Source organism: Pleurodeles waltl, chromosome 7 (assembly GCF_031143425.1).
Source record: "Pleurodeles waltl isolate 20211129_DDA chromosome 7, aPleWal1.hap1.20221129, whole genome shotgun sequence".
Lineage (NCBI taxonomy): Eukaryota > Metazoa > Chordata > Amphibia > Caudata > Salamandridae > Pleurodeles > Pleurodeles waltl.
In genome coordinates, this window is record NC_090446.1 from 782,571,169 (window position 1) to 782,584,587 (window position 13,419).

The 13,419-nt window shown below is 44.7% G+C and overlaps 1 protein-coding gene across 3 annotated transcripts in view; it reads right to left on the reverse strand.

The window, feature by feature from the left end:
- Positions 1-13,419, reverse strand: part of ANKHD1 (ankyrin repeat and KH domain containing 1) — an 896,896-nt gene that overhangs the window by 707,926 nt on the left and 175,551 nt on the right. For all 3 annotated transcript variants that reach the window (XM_069199295.1, XM_069199294.1, XM_069199296.1), the window contains exons 11-14: positions 12,290-12,377; positions 10,642-10,769; positions 10,364-10,504; positions 9,844-9,946 (exon numbers count right to left, since the gene is read on the reverse strand). In XM_069199295.1, the coding sequence (XP_069055396.1) occupies positions 9,844-9,946; positions 10,364-10,504; positions 10,642-10,769; positions 12,290-12,377 (460 nt within the window). The remainder of the gene's footprint in view (positions 1-9,843; positions 9,947-10,363; positions 10,505-10,641; positions 10,770-12,289; positions 12,378-13,419) is intronic.

Here is a 13,419-nt window from a genome sequence, read left to right on the forward strand (position 1 = left end):
AGATATCCGCAGCCAAGCATGTCTGTGCAGCAACACACTGGTATTAATACCTCTGGGAGCTGTATCTACGGATTCTAGGACACACCTAATGACACTGTTGGAAATAAGTTTGCCTTCTTGAACTATTTACTGTTCTCTTTTTTATGCTCCTCTGGGAGATACCAAAGGAGTTCCTCTATCTCGTCCCAGTGTACTGGAAATTTGCCAGTGATTAGCGGCTTGAACTGCTACCAGTTTCCCTGAATCATTAATTAGCTTAAACTGTTTATTAGGAGGTGGGGTGTCAGCTGTGGTTTGTCAATTAGCCCTCTTACAGAGATTGGACACAACCAATGAGTCAGGGGGAAGTTGTCCTAGGACATAAACACGGTCGGAGGATGCAACTTTGTATTTTTTGTCGACCCTGGGCGTGAATGCAGGCTCACGCAGGTTCCTTTAAGATACTGTCAGTGAGACACAGCATGGCTTTTAGCCTAGGGAGGTATCAGTTAGCCCTATGTGTACTGGATATAGTTTCAAAGAGGAAATCCTCTTCTATGGGGTCTTCACGGCGAGGGACCTGGTAGTAGGCTGCAACCCTGTTGAGTTACGAATATGAAGGGTCATCAAGGGGTGATGGTTTGCAGGGTTCAGGTCTACGTCAGTGTCCCCTGGAGGATCAAAGTCCTAATTTGACCAGGGATCTATGGGTTGTGGTGCCTCATAAGGATCACCAATCCCCCTCCACCCCATTTCCACCTGTGAATGAATGTGGCGATCTCTAAGGAGTAAGGTTTGCTTCAAAACGATCGGCAGGCCGCACTGTCTTCTTCTCTTTGATCAGGAGACAAGCACAGGTTGCAAACCTGATGAAGGGGAGTCCTTGGGTACTTATCGTGGCAACTCAGGCAGAAGCGGAATGGAGTTTATTCCGTTATCATGGCATTCTCAGGTGAAACCGACGAGATGGAAAGATAGGCCCAGAAGGGTGAAGTACGAAGGCAGCGTTTGGAGCAGGTCGATCAGACTGTTCATAATGTTCTATATTTTCGAAATGCAAAGATGGAAACATGATCGATAACAATACCAACAAGGGTAAGGATGGATTCTGAACTGAAAGAAGTCCGAAACGGTCTTGAACCAGAGCGCGGTAATACACATCTGAACCAGACGACGGCAGGAAAACAATCTAACAATGGAGTTGATGCCCATGTGCATGCACATTATCACCAAGAAGAGGAGTCACTATACCTTGTGACTCCAAAAACTTCTTCGAATAAAAACAACTTGCACAAATCCGGCCCAAACAGTGGATGGCAGGAGTATGCAAAGCATGTGTACCTACAGCCGCACATGCCTCTAACATAAAGGGTGTCGAACAGCACCTGGTGACGAAGACTAACTTCATCACTACAGGCAATAAATTAAATGTAGTCAATAGCTGCTGCTCACTCTCCATGTTTGGAGATGTAGATGGCGTACTCTCTGGTGGATCATACAGCGCAATAGTGGAGACCATAGGTCCTCGCAAAGCGTCCACCTGATTGAAGGAAAGATGCTTAGGCCCATAAGAGCCACCTACCATACTCTTCTGGCCCAATCCAGAAACATTAGGATGATGTGGGCCAGATCGTTCCGGATCTTTTTCAGAAATTGAGACAGGAACCGGAATGAATACAGAGGTCCCATGTTCCATTCCAGCCAGAACATATCTGCTAACCAGTACAATTGTAGAAATACGAAGGCATATAATGTTCAACACTTCATGCTATCAGCGGTAGCAAAAACATCTTTTCAGGGTTCTCCCTGTTGTTGGAAGAGGCCCTGTGCCACCTCGGAATGTCAATGCCACTCGTGATCTTCCAGACACCTTATACTCGGTTTATCTGCGCTGGCAACAAGCGACCCTGCTAGATTTCGCAATAGGGAAGCATACTGTCGCTCCAACCACATTCAGGTGCACATGAGGCTAAGAGGCCGAAAATCATCAGAACTGCTCTCATTATGATCCAGGGTAACTTGGAATGGCACTGGAGGTAGTACTCTAAGGGTGCACTTTCCATTGCTAACCTCACATTCGTGCCGACGCGGTTCTCGAGAAATCTGAGTGCCCCTTTCTGTCATGGTCACCCCCACTTTTCACCACTGGTACAGATGTTTTTATATTTTTCGACTGATTGGGTCAGGCCCCAGTGCCAGTGCTCATTTCCTAAAAACAAGGTAAAATGATCTAATTGAGTTACAATTGACACACACTTTAGGACCCCTGTAACTCAATAGTAAATGGTACCCTGGTACCTAGGGCACGGATACTAAAGAGGGTCCCCTAAGGGCTGCGGCATGTATTATGCCCTCTCCCCTAAACAGGGACTCCAATACAACTTACATGCAGACTGCCATATCAGGCTGCGTGCCATGCTGCAAACCATGTGATAAATCACAACGTGGCACACTAGTCCATGTCACTGCTTATAATATACGTAACTCACCCCTACAGTAGGCCTTACAGCCCTAAGGCAGGGTGCATTATATTACATGTCAGGGCATATCTCCATGAGCAGATATGCCCCTGTGCTGTATAGTGTAATTACTAGATGGTACAAGTGAACAGGGAAGCCACCCTAAGTATATGAAATGGGCACTGGTCATCACTATTCCCCAGCTGCATTATAGCTTTATTGAAACCTACACCTCATATTAATAAATTCGTACTGATGCCAGTACTGGATTTAATATGACAGACACCCAGAGGGCACCTTCGAGGTGCCCCATGAAACCTACTAGCCTGACTGGCCCTAACCAGCCTGCCACCACAGAAGAGTGGCTAGTAAATCTACATACCAAGGCCAGGTGCTTCAAAGCCACTGCTGCCTGTGACGTGCGGCCCGCCTTCCTCCGGACCTGGAGAACCCCACCCCCTACCCTGAGGTCCATTTGGCACCAGGACAGACAGGAAATTAGCTATTCAATAGGCGTAATACACCTCCACGCTAGTCAAACCCCTAAGGTGGTCTACCTGATGGGCTTCACAAAAGAAGGTTTTCACCATCTTGAATTTGGCAAAGTAGAAACTCGGGTCAAGAAAATGCCCAACCCCCACAAGAAGAAAACAGACAAAGAGGAGCTGAAGACGCAAGAACTGTGGAGTCGCTGTGGTCTTCGCACCAAACCCTGTCTGCTCCTTTCCCAATAATCGCAGAGACCCGACTTGTTCTGCTGCTGTACATCCTCCCAGAGTCTTGGAGGGTTGCCAGCACATCGCCAACCAACCAGCATCTCCCTAGGAGTGGAGGAGCCACTTCCCTGCACCAGCAGGCATCAACTGCAATTGGCAGGTCCCCGTTTTTGCTGACGATCAATCAATCAATCAAGGCATTTATAGAGCGCGCTACTCACCCGTGAGGGTCTCAAGGCACTAGGGGGGTTACTGCTACTCGAAGAGCCAGGTCTTGAGGCGCTTCCTGAAGGCGGGGTGGTCCTGGGTAGTCCTGAGGTGGACTGGAAGGGAATTCCAGGTCTTGGCTGCCAGGTAGGAGAAGGATTTACCTCCAGCGGTTGTTCTGCAGATGAGGGACGGCGGCGAGAGCGAGGCTGGTGGAGCGAAGTTGGCAGGTGGGCGTGTAGAAGGCGAGACGACTGTTGAGGTATTCGGGGCCCTTTTTGTGGAGGGCTTTGTGTGCGTGGGTGAGGAGCCTGAAGGTGATCCTTTTGTTGACGGGGAGCCAGTGCAGGTGTTTCAGGTGGGCGGATATGTGGCTGTGGCGTGGTATATCAAGGATGAGGCGTGCAGAGGCGTTTTGTATGCGCTGGAGACGTTTCAGAAGTTTTGCGGTGGTTCCTGCGTATAGGGTGTTTCCGTAGTCCAGGCGGCTTGTGACGAGGGCATGGGTAACAGTTTTTCTGGTATCGGCGGGGATCCAGCAGAAGATCTTTCGGGGCATGTGAAGGGTGTGGAAGCAAGAAGACGAGACAGCGTTGACTTGCTTGGTCATGGTGAGAAGGGGGTCCAGGATGAATCCGAGATTGCATGCGTGGTCTGAAGGGGTTGGTGCAGTGCCCAGGGCCGTGGGCCACCAAGGGTCGTTCCAGGTGGACGGGGTGTTTCCGAGGATGAGGACCTCTGTCTTATCTGAGTTCAGCTTCAGGCGGCTGAGCTTCATCCATTGTACGAAGTCTTTCATTCCATCCTGGAGGTTGGCTTTGGCGGTGGCAGGGTCCTTGGGTGTCGTCGGCGTAGGAGATGATGTTGATGTTGTGTTTGCGAGCGATGTTGGCGAGGGGGATCATGTAGATATTGAAGAGGGTAGGGCTGAGCGAGGAGCCTTGTGGGACGCCGCAGATGATCTCAGTGGGTTCTGAGCGGAAGGGCGGGAGGTAGACTCTTTGGGTTCGGTCCGAGAGGAACGAGATGATCCAGGACAGGGACAGGCCCTGGGTATGCCAGTGGAGCGGAGGCGGGTTATTAGGGTGCGGTGACAGACGGTGTCGAAGGCAGCCAAGAGGTCAAGGAGGATGAGGGCGGTTGTTTCTCCGTTGTCCATCAGGGTTCTGATGTCGTCGATGAGGGCGGTTCCTGTGCTGTGGTTGGCCCGAAAGCCAGATTGGGAGGGGTCGAGCAAGTTGTTATCTTCGAGGAAGTTGGTCAGTTGCTTGTTGACGGCCTTCTCAATGACCTTGGCCGGGAAGGGGAGGAGCGAGATGGGGCAGAAGTTCTTCAGGTCGTTGGGGTCCGCCATAGGTTTTTTTCAGGAGAGCGTTGACTTCCGCGTGTTTCCAGCTCTCGGGGAAGATCGGCTCCAGCCAGGGAGCAACTCGCCAGGAAAAAGATAGAGTGCCCAGCCGCATTGACCTATCCAGTCCTTGAGACGCTGTGTTTGCCCAGAACCTCCTTCCATCAATATCCAGTGTACAACTGCCAGATGCAAGCACCAAGGCCTGTTTGTGTCCAGTCTGAACACAGCCACCAAAACTTACCTTCATGACATGAGACTTTGAGGGAGGCCAGCTCCACGCCAGAAGCAGCAACAACGCATCAATAAAAATGCCCACAACAGCAAGGAACTTTTTACCACCAAAGCGTTCACCAGCCCCAACTTCAACTACATCCCCCCATCGTAAGAACACTGCGAAAACCTCACCAACTACTTCCATTGCACGATCGCAGACATTTACGACAGCTTCACTATACAGCCGCCCGCCACCACCACCCCCTCACACCCTGACTCTCACCACCAGCCCCTCGACCAAAGCACCACCACACCCAACCCTCCTCCGCTGGAACATCATCACTGACACAGAGACCTGCAACATCATGGCAACCATCCACTCAGGAGCTCCCACCGACCCCTCATCTTCAACAGAGCCAGCAACATCATCGCACCCAAACTCCAGCATACCATCAACTGCTCCTTCAAATCTGCCACCTTCCCAGGGAGTTGGAAACACGCAGAGATCAAACCTCTACTGGTGAAACCCACCGCTGACCCGACAGACCTCAAGACCTACCCGCCCATCTCCCTGCTACCTTTTCTGGCCAAAGTCATTGAGAAGGCAGTCAACAAACAACTCAACACTTTCCTAGAAACCAACAGCATCCTAGACCCCTCTTAATCAGGATTCAGAAGCAACCATAGCACCAAGACCGCCCTCCTCACCGCAACAGACAACATCTGCACCCTCCTTGATTGAGGCGAAACAGTCGTCCTTATCCTCCTGGACCTTTCTGATGCTTTCGACAGTCTCACACGACACACTACGCACCCGCCTCCACTACGCTGGCATCCGAGACTCCGCACTGCAATGGCTCTTCTCGTTCCTCACTGGCAGAACACAGAGGGTCGGACTCCCCCCCTCCTCCTTTCTCTCAGAAGCCAACAAGATCAACTGCAGTGTCCCCCAAAAATCCACGCTGAGTCCCACCCTCTTCAACCCTCTACATGACCCCACTAGCTGTCATCGTCAGAAGCCACGCACTCATCTCCTACGCCGACTACACCCAACTGATAATCTCCCTCACCAACAACCTGAACACTACCAGAAACAATTTCCACGAAGGAATGAAAGCAGTCAACGCATGGATGAAAGATAGCTGCCTCAAACGGAACTCGGACAAAACAGAAGTCCTCGGTTCCACACCCTCCACCTGGAACGAGTCCTGGTGGCCCTCTGCCCTCAGAAACGCCCCCACCCCCACCGACCGAAACCTCAACGTCATCTTAGACTCATCACTCTCAATGGACCGACAGGTAAGCCCTGTCTCATCGGGTTGCTTCCACAGCCTACACATACTCTGAAACATCTACAAATGGTTTCCTACCGAAACCAGAAGGACAGTCACCCAAGCTCTTGTCAGCAGCCGCCTCGACTACGGCAATGCTCTCTACGCTGGAACCAGCGCCAAGACCCAGAAAAGACTACAACACATGCAGAACGCCTCCACCCAGGTCATCAAGAACGCCAAACGACACATCCACACCTCCGCCCTTCTAAGAGACCTACACTGGCTGCGTATCGACAAGAGAATCACCTTTAAGCTCCTGACCCATGCCTACAAGGCCCTGCATGACACCGGACCATCCTACCTCAACCACAGACTCTTCTTATACACTACCGCCAGACAACTCCGCTCCACTGACCAGGCCCTCGCCAAAGTCCCCTGCATCCAGAAAACCACAGCCGGAGGAAGATCCTTCTCCCACATCAAGACCTGGACCACCATCCCCATCCACCTCAGGCAATCTCCCACCCTGTCTCAGTTCAGGAAAGACCTCAAAACCCGGCTCCGACTAATCCTCATCCCCTACCCCCTTTTTTCCTCCCCCAGCGCTTTGTGACCAGCACGGGTGATTATCCACACTCTATAAATCCCTGACTGATTGAGAAGTTGTCTTGCTGAGTTTCTTTCCCCTCTTCTGCAAGTGCACTGAGAACTATGAGAGCCTCAAACTCGCCAACCCGCTGGACCTACGCACTCGAGCCACCCAGCCTGAGGCCATTGAAACCAACGGTGTCTCTGTGGTCATGGGAACCTCTAGAATAGAGCCCCACTTTGGGATCTGCCGAACTCGTCCCCCAATCCCCATCTGCAGCCTTGTCTTACACACACTTTTACCCTGTTTACTTTAGTTCAGCTTTCAAGGCAACCACCGCTGGAAGCACTTCTGCACCCAGACACACCAAGGTAGGTAAACTTGGAACTGTTGGTGCTTTCTTGGACCTTGGCCCCTACTTACCTTAAGTACATAAGAACAGTAAAATCTAAGTTGTTAGCAAGTGACCCTATGCATAGTATGTTCCTCCCATAGGATAACATTACTGCACTTGAGGGTCATGCTTCAAATCTGACAGCTGTATTTTCTGTACTTTTAAATATTGCTAACTCAAAAAGTACTTATCTGATCCTGAAGATCTTGAAGTATAAATTAATATAAAAATCTGTAATTTTTGTCAATTGGTCTTGAAGTTCCTCCCGAGTGTGTGTCTCATTTACTGACTCAATGTGTACAGCAAATGCTTAACACCATCCTCTGATAAGCTTAACCTGCTCACCCACACTACCACAAAGAGAGCATTTGGGATTATTAATTTAAGTCATGTAAGCTAATCAGGGTTGTCTGGACTTTCTACATAGTGCACCTCATTTTGGCAAACTGCATAAAATGTCAGCTTTCTACAGATGTGAACAGTTGAGAAGAGCTCATTCTTTGATGAATCCTGAGTAGACAAGGAAAAAGAGGATCAAGGAACTATTGCAGTGAGTTTTTTCTGAAAGAACGCAAGTACAGCAATCACTCAAGACTCCTGCGGTAAGCGCTATTAGGTGCCAAACGTGAAGCCCAAGAGGTACACTGTTGAACTCTATGGTGGGGGAGACACAATCCAACACTGGAGCCACTGACAGCGAGCACTGCCAACTAAAGGAGAAGTTACTATATCTTGTGACTCAAACGACGCAAATCTGAAAACGTCCAAGCCATGATGGCAGGAGTATGCAGGGCATGTGTATCTACATATCTACAGCCACACATGCCACCAACCAATATGTTCTGTCACAAAAATGAAAATAAGTTCTCATGATGCCAAAAGAGGTTGAGCGAAGAGCTTAAAGCTAGGCTTTGGGAACTTTTTGACACAATAAAGTCAAAGCAGGTGTGCTCGTTGCTTCAGGATTATGTTGTCCGGAACCGGGAAAAAAAAAAAAAAAACAGGCTTACCAGTTTAAGAGCTACTTTTAGCTCTCCAGATACCTTCAATAACTCTCCATTATGATGCCCAGTAACTAATTAAAACGTTTTTGCTTGGCTGAATATATTCTAGCAAAATTGAAGTAAAAATGCATGAATTTTCAGAACTCATAAGCACAAGTTTGGAGAAAAATAGCTGAATTTTCAAAATATTTTGTAAAGCAGATATTTGAGTGACAAATGATGTGACATTTGTGATACCTTTTACTATTACACTGATTACCTTGAGCAACTATGGCTGTATGTATTAACTATGCAGGCACATTCCAAAGTGATAATGCTTTTTACATGACTGCTGGCAGCTGTGCATGATGCACTGAGGTGATCACTGCCGGTGAACATGCATAAGATGGCCACTAATGTAATCTTGTTGGATGACGTCACTATTACAACACTTCTAATATTAACTAAGAAAACCTAAAATGTTACACACTGAGGGTTATAGGCAATTTTCTCTCTGAATATAAAGTAGTAAAGACATTTTACAGTATATAAAGTAGTACCTCCTGCGCTATGCTTCTCAATACTCTTACTAGCCATTTTAAACTGGCACGAGAAGACATCAAAGTAGAACTAAAATAGGAATATTCAGGGACTGTCCATATGTAATTAGTACAAGGAGAAAGTACTGTGCCCTCATTGTACTTTTACTAATAGGCCTTTGGTCATTTTGGGGACAATTTACAAAGGCATGTAAGAGTATATAAATGAATAGTATTACTTGCTATACTCAAATTCGTCTGTGAATCAGACACAGTTAAACTAATTGAACAGCTGTGACAGGAAATGAGGGAGGGAGATGGGCTTAAGCCCCACTCATCTCATGAAAAGGATCTGCAGGGGGGGCAACAACTAAAACAAGTTACTAAAGTGAGAGAGAAATAATATGTACAGTCACACAGTGATTTCCACCCGGAAAAGGGGCTAGATCAAGCTGTATTAGTTGGCCAATGTTAGATACAAATGGTCCCTTAAAAAGGTAAAAAATTGCTTTATCATCAGCCATACACATTTTCAGCTGCTTTAATCAAGTTCTCAATATAAATATTAAAAATATGCAGCTGTTTTTTCGATCAATATGAGACATATAAGAAAAGGGTCAAATCAAGGCAAGGAGGTTTTCGAGTTCCTTTCCACTTCTTCCAAACCGGAACCAGCCGGTTTCTCAAACCTACTAACACTTTCAGATTATAAAGCAGATAGCAGAAGTACATAACGTTTGGGAACCTACAGGAGTCAAACCAATGAAATCACCAATACTCATGAAAAAATATTAAGATGCCTGCAATAGCCTGGTCTCTGAAGGCAGATTAGGTGTGAATATTGAGTCATTATTTTTTCAAATGTAAATTATTTAAACACTTACTGATCCACTGTACTGGTTTATAAGCTATCTTTATCTAAAAAATAAAATCGGCCACAGCTAGTGAGTCATTCAATTTAACAACCTTTTATCAAAGGACTTATGACTTCAAACTAATAAGGAGATGGCCCAACATTCCATGAGAAATCGAGATTGTAAAATAAACCTTAACATTTCCACCAGGATATGGTGGACATTCAATTGGACAACCATTAAAAGTTTATGTGCATGACTGCAGTATCTGCACTTCACACTAACCTTTATCCACTTCCAGAATTAAAGGTGCTTCATCCTGTGGAGCCTTGTCAGGTTCTTGTGGGGGAACAACCATGGCAAGTGCATGCATTGGTACACGTGGAACCTAAACAAAATGGTACAACTTAAAAATCAAAAAACAAATATTCATACATGATGCTATTAAAGCTTTTAAATTGAAAGGCAATTAACTACAACTTTAAATATGTTATTCATACAGGGCAATAAAGCCAAAGAGTGTCAATGTTCTTCACAAAAATATGCACCAATTGTGAACATACTATTTGATTTTCCAAGAGGCATCACACAAAACATGCATTAATTATATTGAAAAAGTTCACAATCAATATAATTTTCAAAGAAATACTGCATTATAAGGGCTGTTAAAAAAACAGCAAAAATATTCAATTTGAAAGACTTCATTCAAAACAGATTTTGAAAATATTTCAATTGAAAATCTTGTACCAACTTTCTTGTAAAACATTACAAACCACTGAAGAGGTTTAAATCATGGTATCACTACCTGAGACTGATCAGAAGATGGCGTGATCTGAGATAAGTCTGATGTTGAAACTGGTAGAACATTATTGGGATAATCCAGCAAATAGGAGACAACATTAGTATGACCACCCTTTGCGGCTTCAATTAGCATTGTGGAACCATCCTGTTGCAAGAAAGAAAACATATGCTATAAAAAAAACTTACACCCTATTAATACATGCCTCAAACCAAGATTTGGGTCAAAATACATTTTCTCTGACCCATGTCTAAACAAAAATGAAACAAACAGAGGACTACTACCTTTAGTCTGTGGGTAGGGTCTGCACCATGGGCCAAGAGAAGCTCAACAACTGCAAGATGACCTCCTGCACATGCCAGTGACACAACTGTGTGATCATTATTCGCAGTTGATCTGTTCATATTCGCACCTGGAAAATAAACATTTTCATAAAATAGCAGTACTCTAACAATACTTTGTTATTTCAATCTACTATCAAAGTAGTGCCTGCCAATTGTGTACTGCCTCTCAAAGATGTGATGAGGCAGTTCAGATACACAAATATGCAATAATAGGCCTTCTAAGTGAAAGCGCCAATAGAAGGGAAGAGTACTGAACATTATCATGATAATCAACATTAAGAGAATTAAGTTGCTACTATAGGCCACAGCAGAAAGTAGAAAAGTAATAGTTGTTTTTTCATTGAGGAATTATGACTAACATGAAATAGACGACTATGAAGCTAGATTTACTTTGTACGAATCAACAGCCAGAGATAAAAATCATACACCATGTTCCTTTACCCATGAGCAATTTTATGTTGAGTAGGGGCTGCTTACCCATCCCAATACTGTGAACAGTTTTTGTAGTTTTTTTTAATTTTTTTGAATATATACAGAAATAAGCAATGACTGAAGAAGACAAGCTCTTGGTCCTATGTGAAACAGTCAAAGTCTTTTGGGCAATTTGAAAGTTCACACAGGACAAGGTACTTGAATCAAATTCAAGAGGCTGGTGGCATACAGCAGTAACTGCATAGCTCCAATATAGCTATTTGTATGGGGGCACCATTTTCTGATTCAAATTAGATTAATGTGGCACAGCTATGCATTGATTGGAGTAGACTACTGCAACACTGCTCTTCCTTCAAAGATTGAATATGACTGCAGAGTACTTTGGCAACATGGAGAAACCTTCAAGAAATGTAATGCAGGCGCCCAGAAAAACAGATCTGGGAATGCCATACATCCTTCTCACTAGTTTAATGATACTCCTCTGGATTCATATGGAATATCCTTGCACTTTAAAGCAGAGATAGGTAGAAGTAATCCAAGAGGATAAAAATACTGACTCAGCTGATAAAGTGAGCAGTCTTTGCTGTAAAGGGTCAGGATAGTCACCCCTCTTTCACAGATTAAAGTCACTGACTGAGATGTGAAAAGAGGAACGTTGTTGCAAAGATCTGGATGCTGGAGCAGACAATTACATTTTTACATCATGTCTGTGACTAAATGGTGACAAGCATGGCAATCAACTCTGCAGATGTGATGCAAATACTTGCATGGATTCCCACAGTCCACCATGGGTAATAGAAAGATACAATTAATGCCATTGTATAAATTGGGAGCAATAACATACAATGGAAGATTAAGTCCGAAAACTATTCTCTCTAGAGCAAGCAGCATGCCACATGGAAAGACAAACTGCACTGCTCACATGGCTTTCAACATGCGTACAATTAAGTACCTCAATCGTACAAATGTCAGCACTGCATAGTAGTGGCTCTACATAGCTCTGTCATGTAATGGTATATATGAAGAAAAACTTTAATTTCTTACATAAATTTCTGACATACAATGTAGGTGTCAAAACCTAGCAGCAATGCTACATTTTAAACATCCCTAACAAGCAAATTATGCAACAAATGAATCAAGTAATTTTACAAATTACCTTTACTGATGAGAAACTGAACAGTGCACAAATGGCCAGCTCTTGCAGCCTTCATTAAAGGTGTCCGTCCTCCTTCAGACTCATGTTCCTGTTTTGAATGTAAATAGTGTAAAGGTGAAAGTGAGAGTACAGTTGAACAGTCTCACAAGCAATGTTCAATAACGAAAAATACATTACCATTTTTATTTTTAGATATGTTATCAACTATTCCTCTATAAAAATCTGTAGCAATGGAATTCCCAGTAAACAGCTAGTAAAATATAAATGAATATATCAAATCCGCTTCAAGGAACCCACTACTTTGACTGTTTAAGCATTGGCAATGTCAAAAGGTCTGGCTTTATAAGAATGTGGGATGGTAATGTAAAGCATTATAAGTAACCAGTATGGTAATAAATATGAATTTGTGTACAAAAAAAAACAAAAAAACTGTAAAAACAATATTGGTGTGGTTTAAAATGTTACATGAAAGCTGCACTATCAAGCCAGACCTACAAGCACATGTACTTTAATGACTGTCCCCTTCCATTTCTGCTGCTGCCAGCAAAAAACAACAACAATTATGTAGCTATCTAAGACACTTCAATCAAACTAAAATGTCCTGTACGTGCCACTGAAAGTCCAACTTGGGCAGCTGGATAAGGAGACAAAGTCATCACAGCTGTGTGGAGGGCTAACACTTTTTGGAAGAATGCAATTTCTGCCCATCCAAAACATGTGCTCTTGGCCCCCAAAACATCGGAGAAGCCAAAGCCTCTCTCTAGTAATGCTCACATAATTATTTGGTGACAGCTGTGCTGTCATGCCAAACCATAACAAGAATTGACATTTCCAATGTGTTTGGCTTTAAAAAAAAGTGTTGTATGGTAACATGAAGCAGTACAAGTAGACAACATGGGAATGGATATGTGTGGAAGCAAAGAACTTCAGAATTATATTCATGTCGGTTAAAAGTTCAGGGGACAGTTGAACTGTCAACACAGACCTAAAACTCCATATAGGTTAATGACTGCCCTTCTCATCTGTGCACCCTAAACTATCTAGTTATCCAAGACATTTTAATAGCATTACAATGTTGTGTATGCCCCAGGAAGGTCAACCTCAGGCAGCTGAATGAAAACATAAAAACA